This window comes from Serinus canaria, chromosome 15, assembly GCF_022539315.1.
Source record: "Serinus canaria isolate serCan28SL12 chromosome 15, serCan2020, whole genome shotgun sequence".
Lineage (NCBI taxonomy): Eukaryota > Metazoa > Chordata > Aves > Passeriformes > Fringillidae > Serinus > Serinus canaria.
The window spans coordinates 11,894,955-11,917,528 of record NC_066329.1 but is presented as its reverse complement, the minus strand read 5'-3'; the positions used below and the strand labels follow the sequence as shown (position 1 = coordinate 11,917,528).

Genomic DNA, 22,574 nt, shown 5'->3' with positions numbered 1-22,574 from the left:
CCGTAGAATTCCCGAACTATTCCCAAATAATTCCCGATCTATTCCTGAACTATTCCCAAATAATTCCCGATCTATTCCCGACCCATTCCAGACCCATTCCCGAATTGTTCCCAAACAATTCCCGATCTGTTCCGGCCCATTCCCGCGGTGCGCGGGCGGCGGGGGCCCTCTGCTGGCTGCGGGCGGAACTGCGCGCGGGGCCGGCCCTGCCGCGCTCGGGTATGGGATCGGGGATGGGATCGGGGATGGGATCGGGGATGGGATCGGGGATGTTGGCGACCTGAGCTGGCTTTAAAGAGGGACAATAAACCAACCGTCAGAGCTGGGAAGCTCCAGCACGGACACAGGAAGGGGTCGCGGTCTCTGTGCCTGCAGGCTCAGGGCAGGGTGCAGCCCTTCTCCTCACTGTCCAGGGGAAGGAACCCCCAGTCGCTCCCTGGTACAGCCCAGGTAAGGCCCCAGGCAGGGGCTGGAAGGGAACAGCAGCATAAGAGGCGCAGACTGGAGGTACCCAAGGCACAGTTCACCAGCACAAAACACGTTTGGGGCAGTGCCTGCAGAAAGGACGTAAGAGCAGGGGCCAGAATCCAGCATACGTTTGTTCCCTGTGTTTCTGAAATAATCCCTTAGAGATCAACGGGGTTTCACATTTTTCCCCATCTGTTCTTAATCTGTTTGCCCGACAGATGCCAAATCACCATACCCCGCATGGAAAAACACAAAACAAAAAACAAAGCTTTATATCTTCTCTGGTTTTATTCACAAACATTCCCCGGCACTGTTCGTGCCCCAGGGAGGAACCAGCCCCAGGGACAGATCTGCTGTCAGCAGGGGCTCACAGCCGGCCCAGAGAGTCTCTTCAGGGCACAGACTGTCTCCGAGGGAGCAGCTTTGTGTTTATGCAAACCCGGTGACTCCAGTTGGTGATTATCTGCTGCTGGCATCCCTCTGCTGCCAAGAAGCCTCTACCAACATCCCTGTCCTGCTGTTCCAGGCGCTGCAGATTTGTACAGCCTGAGGCAGTCCCAGCCAGGCAGGGGGTGGGCAGAGAGAAGGGAACTGCCTTGCTAAAGGTCACAGAGCAGGAAGAAAACCAGCACCCTGAACCCTGCAGAGGCTCCAGACAATTTGTCAAGCAGCCACTCATCCCAGTGTTATCTCAGAGTCCATCCAAGCCAAATCTGTTGAGGATGTGAGCAACAGCATTTTAATGCCACCCATAAATAGTTTATTGAAGGCTGAGACTTGGTGACTACAGCACTGTCATTATCAGTGCCTGGAATGAACCATCTCTGATAATAAATAATCCAGGATAACTCCCAACATCAAAAATGCTTCTGTCCTAAGTTGCTCCCATCTTCGTCCTATCAATCAGAAGGTCTGAGTGTTTGCAACAGCTCATACAGTAAATTGACTTTAGCTTTCTTCTTTCCAAATACTGAAACCGGCTCTTTCCAGGGCACTGCCATGTAATTTACAGCTCTATCACCACCTCCTTAATAGCTGCCAAGTTCTTTGGAGTCCTTTGAAAGTGAACATAATAAAAAGATACGAGCTGAGACTGACCATGGGTTTCAAGTCTGCAGGCTTCTACGTGCCCTTTTTGGGTTTTTTCAGCTGGCTGATGGAAACCAATTCTGTATCTTTAAGGCAAGATGAAAAGATTTAAGAATTCCCCTGACTAGTGAGAACAGAGAATTGATACAGCTCTACAGCAGCCAAATGCCAGCACATCTCTGCATCTCAACTTCACCATTAGTCTCAGCTAAGAGATGGAAGGGAGAGTTTTCCTCTTTGTGTATCATTTGCTTAATCAATCTGAAATGCAGCCCTGCAGTCTGAAAACAGGTCTGAAACAGCGACAGTTCAACAGCTGTGCAATTTGTCTGTTGCCCCAAGAACAGAATATTTAGATAAGGTTTGGCTGAGCAAAAAAGAAGGCTGGGAAAAGATTTAGCAGCTCTCACAGGAGAGGGAAAATGGCTCTGTCTTGGGCTGTTAGCATCACAGCAAGCCCTGCTCTGTTCAGGCACTGCTTCTCACCAACCCAAGTCTATGTTAATTTAATAAACAAAAACATCCTCTGCCTCTCCACTTTGGCAAAGGTAGGATTTGGGGTGAAGGAGATCTCCTTTGCTTACCCTGCATGTTTTGCCAGTATCCCCCAACTCCCTGAAATGTCAAGAGAAAGATCAACAGAAAGTGAAATGTAATCTCGAAGAGAAACACGATATTTTTTTTAATGTCCTCACAGCAGCAATCATAATAAAAATACAAACCTGAGGTTTGTAAAAATCTAGCTATAAAACCACAGACATCTTTACAACTCCCAGATACACAAAGCTCCCCGGCAGCAAGAAAAAAACCTTCCCAGATACAAGGAGCAAAACTCTAACTGGGGACCAGGCCTAATTGTTTTACAGGCTGCAAAAAAAGAAAAAAAAAAAAAAAAAAAGAAAAAAATTTTTAAAAGTCACACATGACACCAATTCGCAGGTCATTACCAGTCAGGGAAGATAAAATAAACTCCCTTCGTTTTCCCTCACCTAGAGACCACAGAGCAGCTGAGTTGTGGGGAGGTGGAATGCTGTGCTTACAGGCACTACGTGGTTTGGGTTTATATGGTGAGCTCAGATCTTTGTGCTGTTTCCTGGTCATTAAAAGCCCTTTTTAAAAGACAGATTACAGGCATCTGTACTTCTGGAGCTAACAGTGAGCATATTCTGTTCCACAGGAATAGAGATCATCTCTCTTAAAATGTGAGGCAGGCCCTCAGGCAATGTAGCTCAGCTTCCCAGTGTGCTCTGGCAGGTTATTTAATATTTCCATGCCTTGAATCTCAGCAAAAGGAATCCTATATTTAGGTATTTTCCAGTTTTAATACTCCTATGATTTCTCCCAGTCTTTGTCCAACCAGATTGAAAGCTCTCTTCCCATGGGCACTGCTTATTTTGAGGAGATGATGGAGAGCTGTGCAAGGTGATCAGACTCAGCAATGATGGGAAATTATTCAGAGGGGGGGAAAATATTCAGTGTAGGCCAGGTTTAAAAAACTCTGAGTGAAGAGCCTCAGCCTAGTACTGTACAACTGCACTGTCCAGCTGTCAAACCACATTGCAGTAGATTTCTTGATGCTGATAATTTAATGATTCTTTGGCCCAAGGGTACATCTCCCACTGCGAATCAGCTTCTCCAGAGTGGCTTTATCGCTGAGCTGAAAGGCAGCAATGATGGTCTGTGTGTAAATGTGTGTGACGAGCGCTAATGCACGGTAATGGCCACAGCACATCCAGGGGGCTGACAGCACCGACAGGCGTCGGGATCTGTGTTCTGTTCCCTGGGAACACGGAGGTCAGTGGTTTTTTCCTGATGATTATTGATAGAATACAGTAGGCAGAGCCTGAGCACACACATCTGAACCTGTCAGTGATTGCTTGCAGACTGCAGGCTGTATTTCTTCATTTTTGGGGGGTTTTTGTGAAAGTCTTAAAATGTAGATTTCACAGGTTTTCTGTTGCCGGAGGGGGGAAAAAAAAGTGTTTGTTCTTCTCCTGTTATTTCTAGGCTATTTGCAACCCGTCCTTTTTCCTTTGTGGACTAATTGTCTAAGTTTAGCTGTCTAGTTGAAGAGCTTTTTGAAAGCTGTTCTGGGCCTTAATTTTACCCGTTCTAATTGGAAGGAGAACCTTTACTCCCCAGGTTTCTGAGAAAGGCCCATGATATAATTGAAAGGTGGGAACTGCTTTTGCCCTTGTTTGTACAGTCACAAAATTCTGGCTAATGGCCATCTCATGAATTAATGCTGAAAAATAATGGATTTACTAAGAGTCTGGTTGGTAAAGTGGAGATAAGGGAGCTGAGTAAGGGGCTGACGCCTTCTCCCAGCCAGCAATTGTAGCAATGTTTTACCATCAGGGAGCAGGTCATTTCACTTGCACGTTTAATGGATGAGATAAGGGCAGCTTGCACTAAATTAGCTTTCTGGGCAATATATGATCCAAGGGATGCAAAACCCTTCTGGCTGCCTGCTGCTGAGGGAGCCAAAGCAAGGCAGCGCCAGAGCAAAGCTATTTGCAGATGATGCTGTCTCCCACTAAAAACAACTGCTGGTGCTCTGAGCACCCGGCTGGAAAGCCATGACCCCAGGGCAATGCAGGCCAGTGGGGCACAGCTGGGGCACAGCTGGGCACGCTCTGCTCAGCACCATCTCCCTGCTGGGAAGCGAGGCTGCAGCTGAGCTGCAGGAAGGATGTGTGTGCTGAGCCTCCCTCCATGCACAGCTCACAGCAGCTCCCACCTTCTGCTCCTCCAGCCCAAACATCAGGCTGGATTAGACATCTCCTGGATCCTGACCTGCTTCCTCCTCCTCCTCCTCCTCAGTAGGTGTCTGGGCATCAGGTTCAGCACTTGCCATCAGATGTTCCTTGTTCTGCAGCAGGAGGTTTCCTCTGGTACCAGGAGCCCCCTGGCCCAAGTGTTGTGCAAACAAAGGAAAAACAATAACTAAAACCAGTCTCTGCCTTAAGGAGCTGACTGCATCTCCCTTACTCCTCCCAGCTTCTGTAAATAAATCCTTGGTGATGTCCCTGGTTTTTGGAGGACGATAAAAGGACCTGTTGTCACTCCCTGCACAGACTTCTCCTGCCATTCACTGAGCAGTTTGTTAAAAATTAATTCTCATCTGATGACTGCTAATTATCTTAGAGGCCCTTGGTGATGAGCAGCAAAGGGACCAAAGGCAGTGCTCAGGAAGAGCCCTGCGGGAGGAATGCTGGCTGGGATGGTGCCACTGAGGGGGTCAGGCAGGGACGATTTTAACTGATGCTCCTCTACCAGGGTGTCTGGCAGCAGAGGTACAAAATAACATTCACTGTTAGAGGTCTCTCTATATGTATTTGGTTCTGATTTTTAAAATCTTCCCCTTTGAGATGGGGAGGGATCACATCTCCCACCAGATTTCAATATTTTGGTTGAGTTTCATCCTGGCTGTTCTTCCCCACCAAGCTCTGGGAAAGGCTCTGCACAATCCCTTCCCCTTGCCCTCCCTCTCCCAGTGCTGCCTGGGCAGGGAACTCATCCCACAGTCTGTGAGCTCCTGCTCTCAGCGGGGGACAGACAGAGGGACAGACAGAGGGACAGCCACTCCAGCGAGCTGCTCCCCTTCCCGACGGGGTGAATGGGGAGCTAATCCCGGATTCTCATCTCAGCCACGCTGATCTAATTAATAGTAACTGTTTTGGCTTTGGAGGGTGGAGGGTGCCTGGATTTAGATCTGCATTACCGGAATCAAAACCAGGCCAGCTGTGCTTGTTGATGTTAGAGATGCAGAGCAAAGAGAAACAACATCCGTGTGCAGGACACAGGAGAGGTGATTAAACCTCCCTGCTTCCAGCTCTGCTGCTCTCCCCTCTCCCTGGAACCTCTGCTTCTTAAAAAACAAAGCAAGAAAAAGAAGAATTAGGAGAGAGGCACCTGGAAAGCAGACAGCCAGCACGAAGCTCCACAGACCACTGCACATCAGGACAAAGATTTTGTGATCTCTGATTTTGAGGGACCACAAACATTGTGAGATTTTACTGCAAAATGCTCATATCTGAGAGCCTGGTGTTTGCACTTTGGTGGATTGGACATTTGAATTTCTGGCTATCTCTGATGTTCAGGAGTTGCAGTGGAGGTCAGAACTTCCTCCAGTTGTAGTAACTGTATTATACTGCACTCCCCTGTTCAGGATTGTTAAAGAATTTTGCAGACATTAATGACACATCAGTACCATGCTCACGTTCCATTTTGAAGATGAAGAAACTGGGGCAGCTCAGTGCTACTCACCTGGCAAGGGGCAGAGCAACCTTTCAAGGGATGACAAATTGGGGTGACAAAATGCAGGCTGGAACTGAAAATTTCAGACAAACCAGGAGCACACAGAAAAAATGCTCAGGCACTATTTCAGTTTTATTTCTGAATGAATGTATTTTTATCCCTTGGTTTCCAACAGGTTTTCCTTACATGGAGTACAGGTACATATTTCTGTTCTATAAATGTCACATCTAAGGCCTGTTAATAAAACAGCCTTCTTTGGAACAGCACAGATGGGGGTTTTCCTTCATTTGTGTTCAGTTATTAGGGATCCATATTGAATTTAACATCCTTCTGTCTTCCCTGCCAGGATGAGTCAGATGGCAAATGCTTTTCTCTTTTGGCACAGGTTCTAACTGAATCATTTTCCCAGACTAGGTTGTCACCTAACGGGATCCTAAATTAAGAGCCCATGTTTTATATAAAAAGCTGGATGGATAAAATGGAAGGGCCCTCCTGCACTGCTGCTGGCAGAGCTAAATCTCCTCCTGTACCAGGCTTTTCACTTCTAAACACCATTTAAAACTGGCCATCCTTGGTTTTAGCTTTGACTAAGGACTAATTAATTTTCTTTAAAATATTTCCCTCTAGGCTAGGTTATGCTCCCTTTTCCCTGGCTTTAGGAGCTGCAAGGTGCAAAGTACATAAAGATCCATCCTCTGTGTTCTCACACACAACAGAATCGCCTTGAAGGTAGGTAGAGCCAGAGTCAGCAGCTTGATGCTGAATTTGATTTTGGTGAAGGTGTGAAATACTTCCCTGTGCTGTGTATAGTGTATCTTTTGACTAAAAAAATTATCTCACACTTCTAGAAACTTTATTGGCCTTTCCTATTGGTTGCTTCCAAAAGCCAACCTTCTTTCTCTTAATTTGAAGCCCCTTATAATGAAGTATTTTATTTCCATTACAGACATAGAAAAGACACTGCATCCATAAATGCTTGTGTGCATCTGCCAGAGACAGAATCACAGGCCAATGCCATGTGCCAAATCTTAAACATTGATTTGTAGAGAAAATGCAGAGAATGTCCAGCCATGTAGGGCACGTCCAGAGCCTACCCTACTGTTGGGTATCTGAAGGTCACATTTATTCATCTATTAATGCAGAAATGACAGTGCAGAGCAGGACAGGCTGCAGGAATTCCAACCCTACAGTTCTCCTGGGGCTCTGCTGCAGCTGCGCTTGTTTCAGTGGGCTTGGGGGAAACTCACACACACGTGCCAATAGCAGAAACACCCCAAAACTCCAGGTAGGCTGTTTGTCACACATCCACACACGTGTTGCCATGATCCTTTGGAGCAGACACCACAACTTCTGCTCACAGATGTGTTTCCACCCCCCTCATCCTTCACACCAACACACATGTGCACACACACTGCTCCCAACACATGGACACACCTGGTGCACCTCTGTCCTCACTTCAGCTGGGAGGGAGCTCAGTCATTCACAGTGCTGGGTTCTGGATTTGGAATGAGAATGGTGTTGATAACACACTCTTTCAGTATTTGTTAAGCTCTGTTTATCCTAAGAATTCTTTTTTTTTTTCTTTTTTGTGTATCATGCTTTGCCAGTGAGAAGGTTTGCAGAAGAAACTGGGAGGGAGCAAAGCTGGCACAGATGACCTAAACTGGCCAAGGGGATATTCCACAGCACAGAACATAATGCCCAGTGGCATAACTGGGGGAGTCACACCGGGGGGCTGATCTGGGTTTGGGGAGGGGCAGTCTGACATCAATCAGCTGGAGATGAGCAATTACATTGTGCATAATTTGTTTTGGGTGTTTTTCCTTTCCCTTTTAATTTTCATTATTATCTATCATTATTATTCTATTTCATTTTATTTTCAATTACTGAACTGTTCTTATCCCAACCTAAAAGTTTCACTTATGATTCTCCTCTCCATTCCACCAGAGTGGGGGAAGAAGAGAGGGGGGAGTTGAGTGGGGCTTAATTTCCAGCTGGGCTTAAACCAGGACGGCCTCTCCGGGGAATGCACATCCCCTCCTTTCCCACATTCCCACACACCTGGTGCCCTTCTCCTTCTCCTCCTCCTCCTCCCCTCCCAGGTGCGCGCTCCCGTGCGCGCGCCCGCCCCTCCCCGCCCCTCCCCTCGCGCGGGCGGGCGGGGCCGCGCTGTCCCCCCGTTGCCACAGCGACGGGCCCGGTGCCGCAGCCGCACCTGCGCCTGCGCCGCCGCCCCCGGTGCCGGTGCCGCCGCCGGTCAGTGCCGGCCCCGCGGGGCACCCGCGGTCCTTCGGGCGGGGCGAGCGGCGGACCCGGCTGGGGCCGAGCAGGTGAGGGGCCGGGCGGGGCGGCGGCTGAGGCGCGGGGGCTGCGGCGCGCTGCTCTCTCCGCCCCGGGCCGCTGAGGGGGCGTCAGCGGCATCGCGACCCCCGGGGCCGGGTGGGGAGCGGGGTGGTGGCATCGCTGCTGGGGCCTTTTTCCGCCTCACACGAATCCGCCGCCCGCCGAGGGACCCTCCCGTGGGGGCGGGCGGGGCTGTGGGGGCGCCCCGCGGCCGCGTTGGGCGGAGGAGCGGCCGCGGCCCCGGGACCTGCGGCGGGTGGAGGAGCCGCACCTCGGCTGGGCGGAGATAGCCGGGCAGGGGGGCGCGATCAGCCCTCCAGGGCCGGTCACAGCCCCCCCGAGGGCCGGGCAGAGACCCCCGGGCCGGGGCGGCCGTTGCGGGGCAGCGAACAGCGCGGCGGGTGCGCGCAGGGCGGCTCCGGGCCGGGCGCTGGCGCTGGACCAAAGCGCTTCCTGCGCTCCTGTGCGCATCCAGGGCCCTTCTCTGGGCACTGGGGGTGAAGGGACTGCCCTGCTTCCCGCTGGACCCCCCTCGTCTTTCCATTTGTGCCGGTTCTGGGGAAAGGACGTGTCGGTATTTCTATTTGCGATGTGCCCCGGACAGAGCCCAGGAGAGCGGCCGCACATCTCCTCTCGCTGCACCGCCCGCACCCACCGGGGCAGGTTTTACACCGCATCCTCCCGCATCCTTCGCAGGCGCCTTTTGCATCGCACCTTTTCACTTTACAAAGTGTCGTTTTCATGAGCAGCACAGGGCCTGCAAAGGGCTGGACGGGTGGATTGTGTTTGTTTTGGAGTGGGTAGGGAATAATGGAGAGGGGGAGGTTTTTCCTTTGGAGGAGAACGCCTGTCGTCTGTGGATCTGGCAGCAGAGAAGTGCAGGGCGTCTTCAGACATGGAGATGCTTCCAGACGCAGTTTCCCTACGCAGGACATGGGGTGGGACAGCAGGGAGGAAGGAGGGGCCCTTCCTGCCCTGGACAGCAGCGGAATGCCCCTGAGTACACCTTATTAAATTGAGTAAAGCTGAGACACGGGAGGTAAATGTGAACACAGAAGCTGATGCAGCCCTGGGGGTGGAATTCTCTGTTTTGATCTGCATTGCAGGTGCATAGGAAGCATCCAGGGTACTTGTTGGCTTTACTTAGATGGTAAGATGCTTACACTTAAAAAGCTGTATTGAGCTTTTGCAATATCAATTATACTCCTTAATTAAAAAATAAAAGGCAAATGGATGTGACTGTAATATGGTGTCTTTTCCCATATAATTTGCTCATTAGTGAGTGCAATTCTGTAGTGCATTATTATGACTGAGCCTCTGGGAGACTGACATTTATGCTTTTAAACTGCACAGTGCTTTTTGGTTTGACAATTTAAAGCAAGTGCTTTATACACAGATAATGGCTGACTTGTAATATTGTTGATTTTTCAAGCTCTTGGCTGTACTGAGGCTCCAGCAGTCATTTTTAGTAAAACAATAAAGATAGGAAGGAAGGTCATAATAGAGGAAAGTATCAGCTGCTTAAGTGGAAGGAAAGAATATTGGCTAAACTGATGCTAACCACTTGTTTTCATCCTCTTGTTGTACTTCTGTTTAATATCTGTAAAGTTTCCTCCCTCATCCCCTAAGAAAAGTCAAGGGTCTCCTGACCAATCCAGATACTCTAAGTAGTTTCTAGTCCAGTAGTTCTTGCAAACTGTAGAACAGCAAAAATTTAATTTCTTACCATTGTTTCCTTCTTATCAGATTTCAGATACAGCTGCATACTTTCACAAGGCTTTAAAATTATTTTTAAAATGTGTTTTGTTACAAAAATCCCACTGTTCCTTAGCTTGCCCTACTTCAAGAGGCTGTAGGTGTTAAGGGCCATCTATTTGTTCACCCAGATCTCCCACATTAGTCAGTCCTTTAGCTGCAGGAGGCAGAACACAAACTCCCCAATGCTGTTATGGCAGAATGTAGATCATAATGTAAAGTAAAATAACATATTTATTCAACATTGTAAACAGCATAATAGAGGGAGGACAGCTGTAGTTTTTAGGCATCTCATTTCTGTTCTGTGGCTTAAAAATAAGAGTTTAAAGTAGCAAAACTGAAGGATTGTTTTCATATTGGATAAAAAGATTGCTGTATATTAATCATTTTACTCGAGTTCATGTTTAACTTCATTTTGCATAGTAAAGTTTAAAAAAGGTAGCAAGTTGTAGTTTATTTTATAGAGAGAACAGACATCTTCATCTTTCTGAAAACTGATAAGGCTGAAGAATTTTTTTTTGTTGACAAGATACTTTCTGTGCATATTTATGTATATATGTCAGTTTGGAACTAAAAGTGATGGGTTTAGTTTAGTAGCACTTTACTGAAAATTCAGCAGTCAAATAAGTTGGGGGGGAGGGCAAAGTTGAGTGTGTGAAGTAGCCTTTTCTCATTGCTGGTTTGGAAAGCACAGCCAGCAAAAGGAACATTTCCACACGTTGAAGAAGGACAGCTGCCTGGCACACAGGGACACGAGTGGCTGTGACAGTCCCACAGCACGGACACAGCTCTGCTGCTCCACCAGGGGCTGCTGCAATGGGCCAGGTGTGTAACCAGAGGGGTCCAGCAGAGCCCCCCTGGAGCAGCACTCCACAGCCTGGCTGGGGAGGGGTGCCCTTTGTTCAGGCACAGCCCTTACCAGCTGGGACAAACCCTTGGCTCCCTTCTTGTGCACAAATCCAATATTCATCTGAACGGCACATGAAGATGGCAAATAGTTCATTGAGTGGAGCAGAGTGGGAATGACATCCCCCTGGTTAGCACCTGCTGTCCCTCACCTCTGTTCCATCCCCTTCACCTATCTGCTGTAGTATCATCAATGAATGTGGGCCTGGTTTGTCTCTGTGCTCATTTTTAAGTGATATAAAAAATATCTTTCTCTAAACCAGGATGTCCAGCAGTGTGATAATAGGTGTTAGTCTATCTCCATGTGAGCAGTGAATGATTTTGTTTAATAGTGTTTTGCCATTATCTACCAGCACATTTCTCCTGGTGATGTTAAAGACTATGGTACTATAAATAGGAGCAATGCATTTATTTACTAGTGGATGTTAGAGGCATGGCAAAATATTGCTGAAATTGATGTTTTCAGAGTATTGGAGCTTCTGCAAGCTGTTCGTTTGAGTGCTTTTAAATAATCATTGAAACAGGTTTTTCTTTGGACTGATTTCTTTGCTGCTATTGGGGAGCATCTTTGTTCTCATTTTACTCCAAGGAAACCTTTGGTTTGTATTTAAAATATTAAAATACATTGCTGCTTATTGGTTTGAATTATTTTATTGAGAGAGATAGGGTTTAAAATCAGTGTTATTTAAAAACAGTGCTGGACTGACTGAAAACTCTTAAAAATGTCCTGGCTTCTCCATGAACAGAATGGTAGCTGTCTCCAGAAAGGATGAAAATATGCCAGGGAACAGTAGCTCCCTGTAATCCGAGTCGGTGCCCGGAGGGAGGGCACAAAAGGCACGGCAGATCGCCTTTCTGTGGAGCCGAGGTGTGGAGCTCAGGAAGAGTCCATCTGTGAGGAGAAGCCGTGGGAATGATGTCAGAACTAGCAGGTTCCCTTTGTAATGGAAGTGTGTCTGCTTGTTTCCTTTCCAGCCCCAGGAAAGCTTGCTTTAAGCTGTGTGGCTTTATTGTCTCAGTTTGAGGTACCTGGGTTATGTAAGGGAGGGTATAAAGCACCTCTGTTTGGTATCCTTTGTCTTGGCATCCTATTTAACACCAAAAAATCTTGCTTAAGAAAGATTGGACATAGGTCATCACCACTACCAGATTTCCTTCATCAGCAGCTCTCAAAACCTTTAGCAAAGTGGGGACCAATTTTTGTGTGTTTGATCGTAGTTGCTGTTCTAAAATAATAAAAATCAATGCCTTATGAAACAGAATGCATTAGAGAAAAGCATCTCCTCAGCCTGTTACATTTGCCTGGAAATAGTTATGCAGTTATGTGGAGTTGCTTTGCAATGGCTACTCTCTGTAAATGATCTCTCAAGACAGATTTAGCTTCCTGTAAGGCTTCAGTGCCTTCTGCCATGTTTCACAAATATTCCTGGTAACCTCTGTAGATCATAATTTCTGCAGTTCATGCAGTAGGAGCTCAAGCTCAGGCGAGTGCCTGGAGCTGGCGCTGCTGCAGGAAGCAGTTCTGCCTGTACCACCCCCTGACCTGCTTACAGATTCTATTTTTTATTTTTATTTTTTTCACCTTCCCCAGGCATCTCCAGTGCTGCACAGTGAACCTGCCACCTGAAAACAGCCAGTGGGAAAATGGGTTTGTTTTCAGCTGCGCCAGTTCCCTGACCTGGTTCACTGAATGACCAGGAAGGTGATTCTGGAGCATTTCAGGAATGCAAAACTAAATTCTTGCTCAGTGTATGTGAGTGGGATGGGTGAGACAAAGTCATGACTGGGCTGGCTGGAGAAATGGTCTCATGTCTGCATGGTGATGGGTTTTTGTCAGGTTTGGGAGAAGAAAAAGGCCCAGCCAAGTTGGTTTTGTGAAACCAGCATAGTAATTCTTTTGGTTTGTGTTTCAGCAGGCTTCAGAAAGGGCAAATTTTTATATTGCACAAATATATTTTCTTCAGTTTCTGGTGAAGAAACTGAAGAAATTCTCACATTCTTGATCATAGAGGGCAATAAATTAGAGAGCATGCAGTGTTCCTGAGTGAGTATGTGATCTGTGAAAAAAGCCTATGACTATTCCATAGTATAGTGTTATTTCTAAGCATGAATTTGGAGATATTCTTAACAGATCCTTGTACCAAAACCACCCACAGCCCACCTTACTAACTGAAGTCCTGATTCAATTTTAACTGAAGCAGGAGAACTTTCTTAATGACTTTGGAAAAAAATAGAATGAGGCTCAGGGTTATGTGTAACATCGATATTGTGTTAGTCTGGGAGAATCAAATATTAATTTTCTTGTAATTCTTCCGACAAAAGAAGTTGGTTTACTAGAAAGACTAACGTGTCTTTGCAATTTTGTGACTGCCTGGTTGTGATTGGGCTGCAGTTTGTATTCTGTGGCTTTGCTGGAGGTTATATTAAAATAACAAATTGTTTTATCCTCAGAATGAAAGGCTGAATAAAATAGAAGAGCCATTCTTCAGGAGCGTGTGCTAGAGAGCAGAAGAGAAGCAACCTGTTCCTCTACCTGAGATGTAATCTTGCTTGTGAGGGCTTTTATTGTCACTTCATCTTTGTTAAAGAGGTTCTTTTGAAGTACTCAGTGTCATTTAGGTAATGCTTTCTTTGTCTCCCTAAAGTGAATTAGGCTCAAATTGGGTAATTTTCAAAGCTTCCTGCCAGAGTGGGCTATTTGTTCCTGACAGCTGTACAGCCATAGTTTTGCACACCCTGGTATTGCTCATAATAACTGTGTCTGTATGAAATGCCACTGCAGGACCATTTGATTTGGTTCTCTAATAGTCTCAGTAGTGATTTTAACATCTGATTCCTTTTAATCTCTTCCCTTGTGACAGCTCTAGGGTTGGGTGGTCTCAAGGACAGAGAAAACACCATGTGAACTATTCCTGTTAGTGCTCCTGACTCCAGGTAGACAGTCAGACACCTAGGCAGTGAGTTCTGTACAGAAGCACCAGCTGGTTCTTTTGGAGCATCCAGAATTAAATCATTGCTACCAGGGTGATGTCCATGCAATTATTCTTCCCGCTGCCATACCAGCTGCTGTAGGAGTAACAAAAAATCATCTCCCTACTAAAATGCTGAAATGTGCTTGCAGGACATTCAGAGGTTAACTGTAAAGAGTTCACACAACCTCTGATCAGAAAATGATGGGAAAGTCAGGCAGAGAAACCACTGAGTAAAATAGCATCAAAAGCAGTAGAAATGGAAAAGGAGCTGAGAAAGCGAAATCATGTCCTTCCTCTGGGAGGAGAGAGGCATAGTTCCTTCTTCCCCTCCATTGTCTCCGGGAAAGAACTACTAATTTTGCTTGGTTTAAAACACCAAAATGAAAAGATGAGAACAAGTTAGTGGGTCACCAGTGATGTGTAAGCATTGCTATATTGTAATGCAAAAGGCTGAGGGTAGAGGTGTTGCTCCAAGAGGTGTTATTGATAAGGGAGCACTGGAGAAGGGGAGGGATGGCCAGAGGTGGATGTGTAAGCTGAGTGTATTGACTGAAAAGCTTGACTTCAGCAGCACTGGACTAGTTGAACTGGCTTAGTCTGATGCACAGATGAATGAGGGGTAAGCAGAAATTTGAAACTGGAACGGTTTGTCACTGAGCTGTGTTACTGCTGGATCTGCTTCAGGAGAGGTGTAGTGGTGTGATAGAATCAGTTTGTGGGGGACTTAAAACAAATGTCCAAGCAGAAGGAGAGCAAAGCCCTTGAGTTGGCTGTGGAGGCTGCAGGGTCTCCTTTGTTATGTCCTTTGAAAGGAGCTGAGCAGACACTTCTGAGATGGCATTATGTCTCGGAGATGGAGCGCTGATCTAAGCAAAGAACAACAAAGTGGCTGTCAGTAATTTCAGTATTAGAGCTGTGTTTGGTCAGTTCAGTGACAATCTTTAAAATGGGGTCTGGCTAAAACTTTGGAGGTTCTTACAAGAGGTATCCACTGTCCTTACTTAGTTCTTGAAATTGTATTTTGTATAACAAACAAATGACATTTTGGCAGCTTTTGTTACATTTTGACGGAGTTCTGGCCAGTGAGCAGTCAAGAGGAAAATGTCTGCCCATACATATTTCAAGGCTATGAGTTGGCAGGGAGCTAAAGCAGCTTCTCAGGTGATGCTCACCCCATCCACGTAAAAGGAGGTTATTGTGTTCTGTTGAGTGGATACCAAACAGGAATGAAAATGTTAAATCACTGTTGTTTGGGCTTCGTTCCATTCTTTGGACTTGTGTCTAAGGTCAGAGATTAGCATCTCCCTCCTCCTATCTTGCAGCAGGGCATAGAGATGCTCTGATTTTGTGCAAAGGCATCTGATACGCAGCCAGATGCTTGTAGCCTTGAAACATTTTGAACTCTGTCCAAATGCTTAAGATCGAAAAAGGCCTGGGGCCTGCACATCCTTTGCAAGGCAAGATGTGGCTGTTTAAATGTTAGTGACTGTTTATGGTGAGTGTGTGATTAAGTTGCATTTTAAAAGCTCCCTTATAAATTTTTTTTCTTTTCCATATAAGATTTTGTGTGTGTGTATTCCCTTTTGAAGAGAACATGCACTTGTAAGAAGACAGAACAGTTCCTTTTTAAGGTGAGCTTGCAGGAATGATAATTGAAGTTACCTTCTCTGCTTTACTGGAAGATGATGGCTTAGGTAGGTGCAGTCATGATTAAAGTGTTATACTTCACATTCCCAAGGGAATTCTGTTTGACTCATTCCATTTGTTCCTCCTTGGCTATATTCAAGAGAAATTGTGAATCCATTGTTTGGAGGAGTTGAAGCTCAACCTCTGAGCTGTGTATAGCTATCTATAACGTTTGGTGTTGTGGTGGTCCTGAGAAATGAGAAATTGTGGATGTTTGAAGAGTGGAATGCAGTGCACAATCTGCACAAAGCCTCTGTCACTGACAGGTTGGACATTTTGTGTTCAGGGCCAATCCTGCTGCCAAAGAGGAGGTGTGTCACCCTCACCATCACCCCTGGACACTGCAGTGTCCCTTTACTGTTCTGTCATCCTTCCCAAATGCTCTGCACGTTCCCAGGGGACTTTGCCAAGCTCTGCATTGCACAGTTCTGTTTGTGTAAGAACATAGCAAACTTTTTTTGTTTGGAGACAATGGGGAAGGGGGAAAAACCATGGTGACAGAACTTTGTGCTGTGGATGCAGTCAGTGTTCTTCCCAGCACTGGTATCATTTATCTGCTGGCATCCAGCCAGAGCCTGGTAGATTTGGGAGCTTGTCCCACCAATTTCCATGGTGGGAGGTGGAGATTGTTCTTCTGGGCTATAAAGGGCACCACTGACTTCTGCATTTGCTGTTTCTCTTGTGGTGTTTGACTTCTTGTTTCAGAGAGCCTGAGATGGAATCAGCTTAGTGCAATCCCAGGACTATGGGACATAGCAAATCTATGTCTCTGTATAGTGACTGTCTGTGCAAGACACTTCCCCTTTCCCTGGTTTGACAGTAGATGGTTTTGGTTGTTTCCCAGAGCACAGGGGACAGACCTCGCAGTGCTGGCTGTGCTGTGGAAAAAGGCTTGAGTGGGTGAGTGGGTTTGGAACTGGATCTGCTGCCCACACATCCATGGAGGCTTCCCTTGAAGGGAAGGAGAAGGACAGCAGACACCCAGGCTGCTGTGAGGGAGAGAAGCACAGAAAGGCTGCAGAGGGTTGTGGGAAACACCTTAGTGCAGAGGGGCTGCAGCTAAAACTCATTGTGGGTTGATTTAATGGCTCTCACTGATTAACTTAATGCTGCTGCAGGGATGATGATGCTCTGGTGCTGGTAGTTCTTGTTTTCTTCCTAAGCCCATAACACTCACTTGCCTCTGATTGTATTTGTTTTCTTCAGAGCAGGTAATCCTGGTGTGATCTTTCAGATGCAGAAGATCAAAGTGAAAAAGCAATTGAGGAGATTAATAGTGAGAGCCTTGTTCTGGTTTTTTGTTTTGAACATTTAGGAACTAGTTTTTAATGAACATGTTTATTTGCAAGGACTGAGCTATGAACAATTACTATCAGTTGCTGGTGATGAAATATTTTCCTATTCAGGCAAGTATTTTCCTGTTCAGGTTACAGTTACAGGTGTAAAGCCACCATTAATACCCATTGTAAGAACAGAAGCTCTGGGCTATTGTGTGGAGGCTTTTCTTTCACCTGCTTCTATGACAGCTTAGGTTTTCTTTTGGGAAATACATTCCTCGATTAAGGATCCCCTCTGAGCCCCAGTGTCCTGCACAGTCAGAGCTCCAGCTGTGGCTTTATCCTGCTGTCATGCTCGGTGGATCAGAGCAGGATGAACACTGAGGGAATGGGATGATTCAGTAAAGCTCCTGTCTGTCTGATGTCAGCTTTGCAAGCCAGAGGATGTCACTTTGAAAATGTATCACAGCTTAAATATCCTCACTCCTCAGAATTAATGGTGCCCCACAGTAATTGCTGTGACTGTGTAGTGCCCCTTCCAACAGCTCTGAGGGACCACTAGTGTGGCAATGATGGCAACAGTGATGTGTTGCCAAATTTGTTTAACCACCCTAGAAATCTCTTTTTAGAATGTGTTTGGTCCATAATTTTTGCTTGTTTGCTAACGATGGCATGACCCATTCACTCGGCACAGTTGGCACCACCTCCCACATTCCTGGGCTCTGAACTTAATCCTTGATCCCTGGTACAAGGTAACCAGGCTGTTTGGCTCAGGCACAGAAGTGGATTTCTTAACATCTTTCACACCTTCATTTCATTTTTTTAACAATCAAATATTTGTTTGTGTAGGAATAAGTCAGTTCAGGTCACTGTTGAAATCAGGAGGGCTCTGTGTGTGTGATTTCTACACCTCATCCCCAGGTGCTTTAGTGTGTCACCAAGATGCAGGAGAGCACCAAGTCTGGTGTTCTTTTGGGGAATAAAAGTATAAAATTAAATTCAGGGCTGTGATATGTTTAGGAATAGCAAAAGTGTGTCACTTGCTCTGAGCATATGCTCTACCAATTTTAAACTGGTAGAAAAAAATTCTTGCCATAAGACTCCATACCAAAGAGTCCCAAAGGATAACACTTGCCATGCCAAGGCAAACCCATTAAGGTCCATCCTGGACACCTTGTGGGGTCCCATAATTCCAGGCATAGTTGCAGTGCCACTGCAGATGGTTGTCCAGGCAACAGGAGTTCTGACTCTTCACTTATCCTTGTAACCTAATTACTGTAATGATTTCTACACATACAACAGAATTTAGCCTTTCCTACTGGCTGCACAGGGGTCTTCAAGGATGTCTGTCAGCATCTTTCTGTGTCTGTATTTGTGTGTGAGCACTGCTGTAGCCAAGGCTTACTTTTACAAGGCTGTTCTGTAAGGGAAGCCCAGTGGTGGAACAGGTTTCCATGTACTTGTAACCTGAGCAAGAAAAATCTGTTTTTCTCTTTGAGTGAAGCATTATCCTTGTCTTGCTCTGTGTCATTGAACCCGGTGTTGAGGAAACCCAAGAGCAGCCAGAGCTTCCCTTGTGCCAGTGCCCACATCAGTTTGGGCACCCATGGCAGCCACATCCATGGCAGTGCCACCAGCCTGGCTGTGCTCAGACCCCTGCTTTGCCTTTTCACTTAGAGCTGCTGCATCTTAGTGCTTTCTCCCTTGTTCTTGCGAGGATTTTACCAATCCCTGTGTCCAGCAAGATGGGCACAGTAGCCCATTCCTCAGAACTCTGCTTTTAACTTCTAACAGGATTAATGACTTAGACTGTCTGAAGTTAATCCTTTAAATGTGTTGACTCCAAACAAATGAGTTCCCTGCTCCTGCCTACAGTATAATTAGGCTTTTGATGAACTTGGAGCACTTGTAACCGAAATAGTCCTGAAGCAGAAAAACCTTTTGTGGCATTTGATGATCACACATCATTTAATGCATTAACAGTAGAATTCAGCCATACCTGCTGATCATGGCTACAGAGGGAGGATCCCCATATGTGCAAAGTAACTCACCATCACAATTCCATGTCTGTTCCCTGGCAGGGTCAAGATGGCCACCTCAACCCTGGAGAACCAGCTGCAGAGTGCCCAGAAGAACCTGCTCTTCCTGCAGCGGGAACACACCAACACCCTGAAGGGGCTGCACGCGGAGCTGCGCCGCCTGCAGCAGCGCTGCACAGGTACCATCCCTGGAGGGGCTGCTTCCCAGGGTGGATGTGGGGTCTGCAGTTTATATCTCATAGCAAACTGGCTGATCAAAGCCAAGTTTTTCATTTGTTCTTTAAAAAGCTGGTAGTTCAGTTGTTTTGCATATTTGCTAATTTGCAGTGAATCTCCCTTCTTGCTTTGGGCAGTGGGAAGAGTTAATTCTGTATTTATTGAAAGCTGCCATTGTACATCTGCTCACCAGGTGATGTATGGGCTCTATGATGATGTTCTAACAAAAAAAAACAATTTTTTTTCCTCAGATTTAACCTATGAGCTGACTGTAAAGAGTTCAGATTCATCAGGTAAGAAATACATGGCTTTTTTTTTTTTTAATGTCCATGTTCAATTTACTAATTTTTTTTCAATGTTTGTATTTTCTTTTCTACTCTCCAGACTTATTTATTTGTGAAGTAAACATCAAAAGTTCTTTCCCAAGGTCACACAGGAAATCTGTAAAAGAGCCAGGAATAGCACCTGGAACTGCTGACTCCACTAGACAGTTCCCTGCTTGCTATATGGGAACACAGGACACAAATTTTAGGGGCAGAAGAGTGAGACTATTTTTAAAACTTGGCTGAGCTGGTGCTCAGAGCTTTCATATTTATATATGTGTGTTTGTATACACTAGGTCCTAGTTATTTTATATGCATTATGTTAACAACAGGTAAAGAGCAGGAATAAAATAATTCCCTGAGATTAACCCCCTGGATCAGGGATGGTGTGGGATGACTGAAGTTCATCTTTTGGATTCCACTCAGGGACGGCAAGAGGAGCCCTAGTGTACTGTTTTACATAATAGTTGTTGTAAATTTGAAACACTTCTGCTTCTCCCGTTCTTCTAGAAAGTGGTGGTTCAAGAAGTGATGAACTCAAAAGTAAGTGCAAAGATCTTGAAGCTCAACTGAAAATCAAAGAAGCTGAAAACACTGAATTGTTGAAAGAACTTGAACAGAAGAACGCGATGATAATGGTGCTGGAAAACACTATCAAAGAAAGAGAAAAGAAGTATTTGGAAGAGTTAAAAATGAAAAGCCATAAGCTCAATATGTTGTCCAGTGAACTGGAGCAGAGAGCGAGCACGATTGCCTATCTGACCTCTCAGCTGCACGCGGCCAAGAAGAAGCTGATGAGTGCCAGCGGGACTTCGGAGGGGACCCCCTCTGGCAGCCCCGTGCTGTCCAGCTACAAACCGTCCCCTCCCAAGGACAAACTGCCCGAGACGCCGCGGCGCAGGATGAAGAAGAGCCTGTCCACGCCGCTGAACCCCGAGTTCGAAGAGGCCTACAGAATAGGCTCAGAGAGCCGGAAGCTGGTGCTGCGAGAGCCCGTGGATGCCATGCCTGATCCCACGCCCTTTCTGCTGGCCAGGGAAACGGCAGAGGTGCAGCTGATCAAGGAGAGGCCGTTGGTCATCCCACCGATCCCTTCGGATCGCGCACCCGGCGAGTCGCACAGCCCCGCCCGCGAGAAGCCGCACAAGGCGCACATCGGGGTAGCTCATCGCATCCACCACGCCGCGCCCACCCAGCCCCCGCAGGAGGTGGAGACCCTGGCAGTGGATCAGGTCCATGGAAGCAAAGTGGTCAGAAAGCACTCGGGGACAGACAGAACTGTCTGAGAGCACCAAGGAAGCGCTGTTCTGTGCTGGTTATGCACTGTGAGCCTGTAGGGTAAATAGCACCTGCGGTGAAGTTTCTTTTGATGCCCCATGCATGCCAAACTCCTCCCGGGTACATCATTAATACATTTTGCTCTAACGAAACCTCCTAGGACTGTGTTCATATGGCAAGGTATTTAACCACTCCATGCTGTGGCCAAATCAGGGGGACCTGACCGCTTGCTTCCAAGTGCTGCTCTGTTTAGTGTAACTGCACATGTGGGCAAAGGCACGGGCTGCGTTAGTGAGAGCTCTTAGAGAGAACACCCCTCCCTCACACTGCAGCCACACGTCTTGGCTGGTAACTTGGCCTGGCAGGGGGGGTCTCTTGTCTCCACTGGGTGTGTGAGCACTCTAGAGCCATCACTGACCTCTGCCACAGCAGCAGCAGCAGCAGCACTGAAAGTTGGGCACGTGTACGTTCACTTTAATGACCTAAGGACGTCCCCAGAGCCCCAGCAAGCACTACTTGATTAATCCTAAATATTTTGGTTTGTGGCTTTAAGTAAAATATGGGTGGGGGAAGCACCATTTAAACGGTTAACAACCCTCATAGAAAGAGTATGAACACTGGGTTGTTTGTGGGGATCGTTTTGGGGTTTTTTTAATCAAATAGCTTCACGACACATTTTACGCTAGTCAGTACACTGCACTTGTAGCACCTTCCATACTGGCTCAGAGCTCCTTTTCAGGGAGGAAATGTAACTGGCTATCCAATATGGAATGGTTCTTTATGCTCTAATCTGCACTTTTTTTGTAAAGGGATTATTTTTGTTTCCTAAAAACCTTAGTCTTGTTCTGGGCATCATCAGAGAGTGCTGGCTGCTGCCAGCCTAGAAACCTGAGCTGCCCTTCTAAAATGTATTTAGTTGTAAGTGATGTGACTGATCCATACAGGAGAACCTGGCATCCTTGCTTTCTGTCCTTGTGGATTGGGATGGACTTGCCTTGCACTTGACCAGATTCCCCTACTCCTTTCTAGTAAGTAGCAGGTAGACCCAACAGCTGTTAGACTACTTGATTCTTTTTTTTTGTTTGTTTTTTTCCTAGGAAAGAAAGGCATACTAGGAGCTGGGAGGGTATATAGTTTTGGGATAGGAGCACTAGTTTGTCCATTTTTCTTACATTCTGTTCACCTCTGCTTCACTCTTGTCTGCAGCCTCTGAGTAGGACCAGCAAGAAACACTGGCTCCCAAATGCTGCTAAGCTTATGATGTGCCTTTAAAATTTTGGAACGTGTATTCTCTGTGACAGCTGATGAAGGATCCCTGCCTGCCCCGTCCCCTCCCCTCGCCAGCTGTAGTTTGCCCCTTGTAAGCTTTTTCTGGAGCTGTGTTGGTGTGTGTCCCTGCAGAGCCTTGGCCCACTGTCAGCGTCCCCGGCCAGGCCTGGCAGGCTGGCAGAGCTGCTCTCCCGCCCGTGGTCCCGCTCGATGCCCGCAGCATGACCCTTCCAGCAGGGCTGACCCCGGGCAAGGCTCTGCCCTCTGCACCCTCTGTCACTCGCTGTCCCAAAGCCCCAGACCCGCCTCAGCCTCACGCCTTGCTGGCTCTGTGAAAGTAATTTGTTTCACAAGTGGTGGGGAGGGATCAGAAAGGGGTTGGTTAAAGCAAGGTTGTTACTCTGAGGTTTACTGGGTTTATGTGTATTGCGTTAACCAGCAGTAACCAGGTTTGGTTACTTTGGTTGTTGGCACCATATTTTTATGGTCATGTGTTGTATGAGTGACCTACCCTGCCATTTGTTGGAGGCTGGTGGAAGGCACCGCTTCCAGGCAGTGCAGAAGTGATGCTTTGGGCAATTAAAGACATTTCTTACAACCACCCAGGCAAACCTTGGTCTTTGTGTGTGCTGGACCAATTTACTCTCTCTTTGCAGCCACAGACTGGCTTGGAGCCATTCCAAAAGGAATTAC

The 22,574-nt window shown here is 46.7% G+C and overlaps 1 protein-coding gene across 1 annotated transcript; it reads left to right on the top strand.

The window, feature by feature from the left end:
* Nucleotides 1–8,065: 8,065 nt before the first annotated feature.
* Nucleotides 8,066–22,482, top strand: CCDC92 (coiled-coil domain containing 92). The gene is made up of 4 exons (XM_030232144.2): nt 8,066–8,147; nt 18,838–18,974; nt 19,263–19,304; nt 19,845–22,482. Exons 2-4 carry the CDS (start codon nt 18,845–18,847, stop codon nt 20,618–20,620), a joined length of 948 nt encoding a protein of 315 aa, XP_030088004.1. The 5' UTR covers nt 8,066–8,147; nt 18,838–18,844; the 3' UTR covers nt 20,621–22,482.
* Nucleotides 22,483–22,574: the final 92 nt, after the last annotated feature.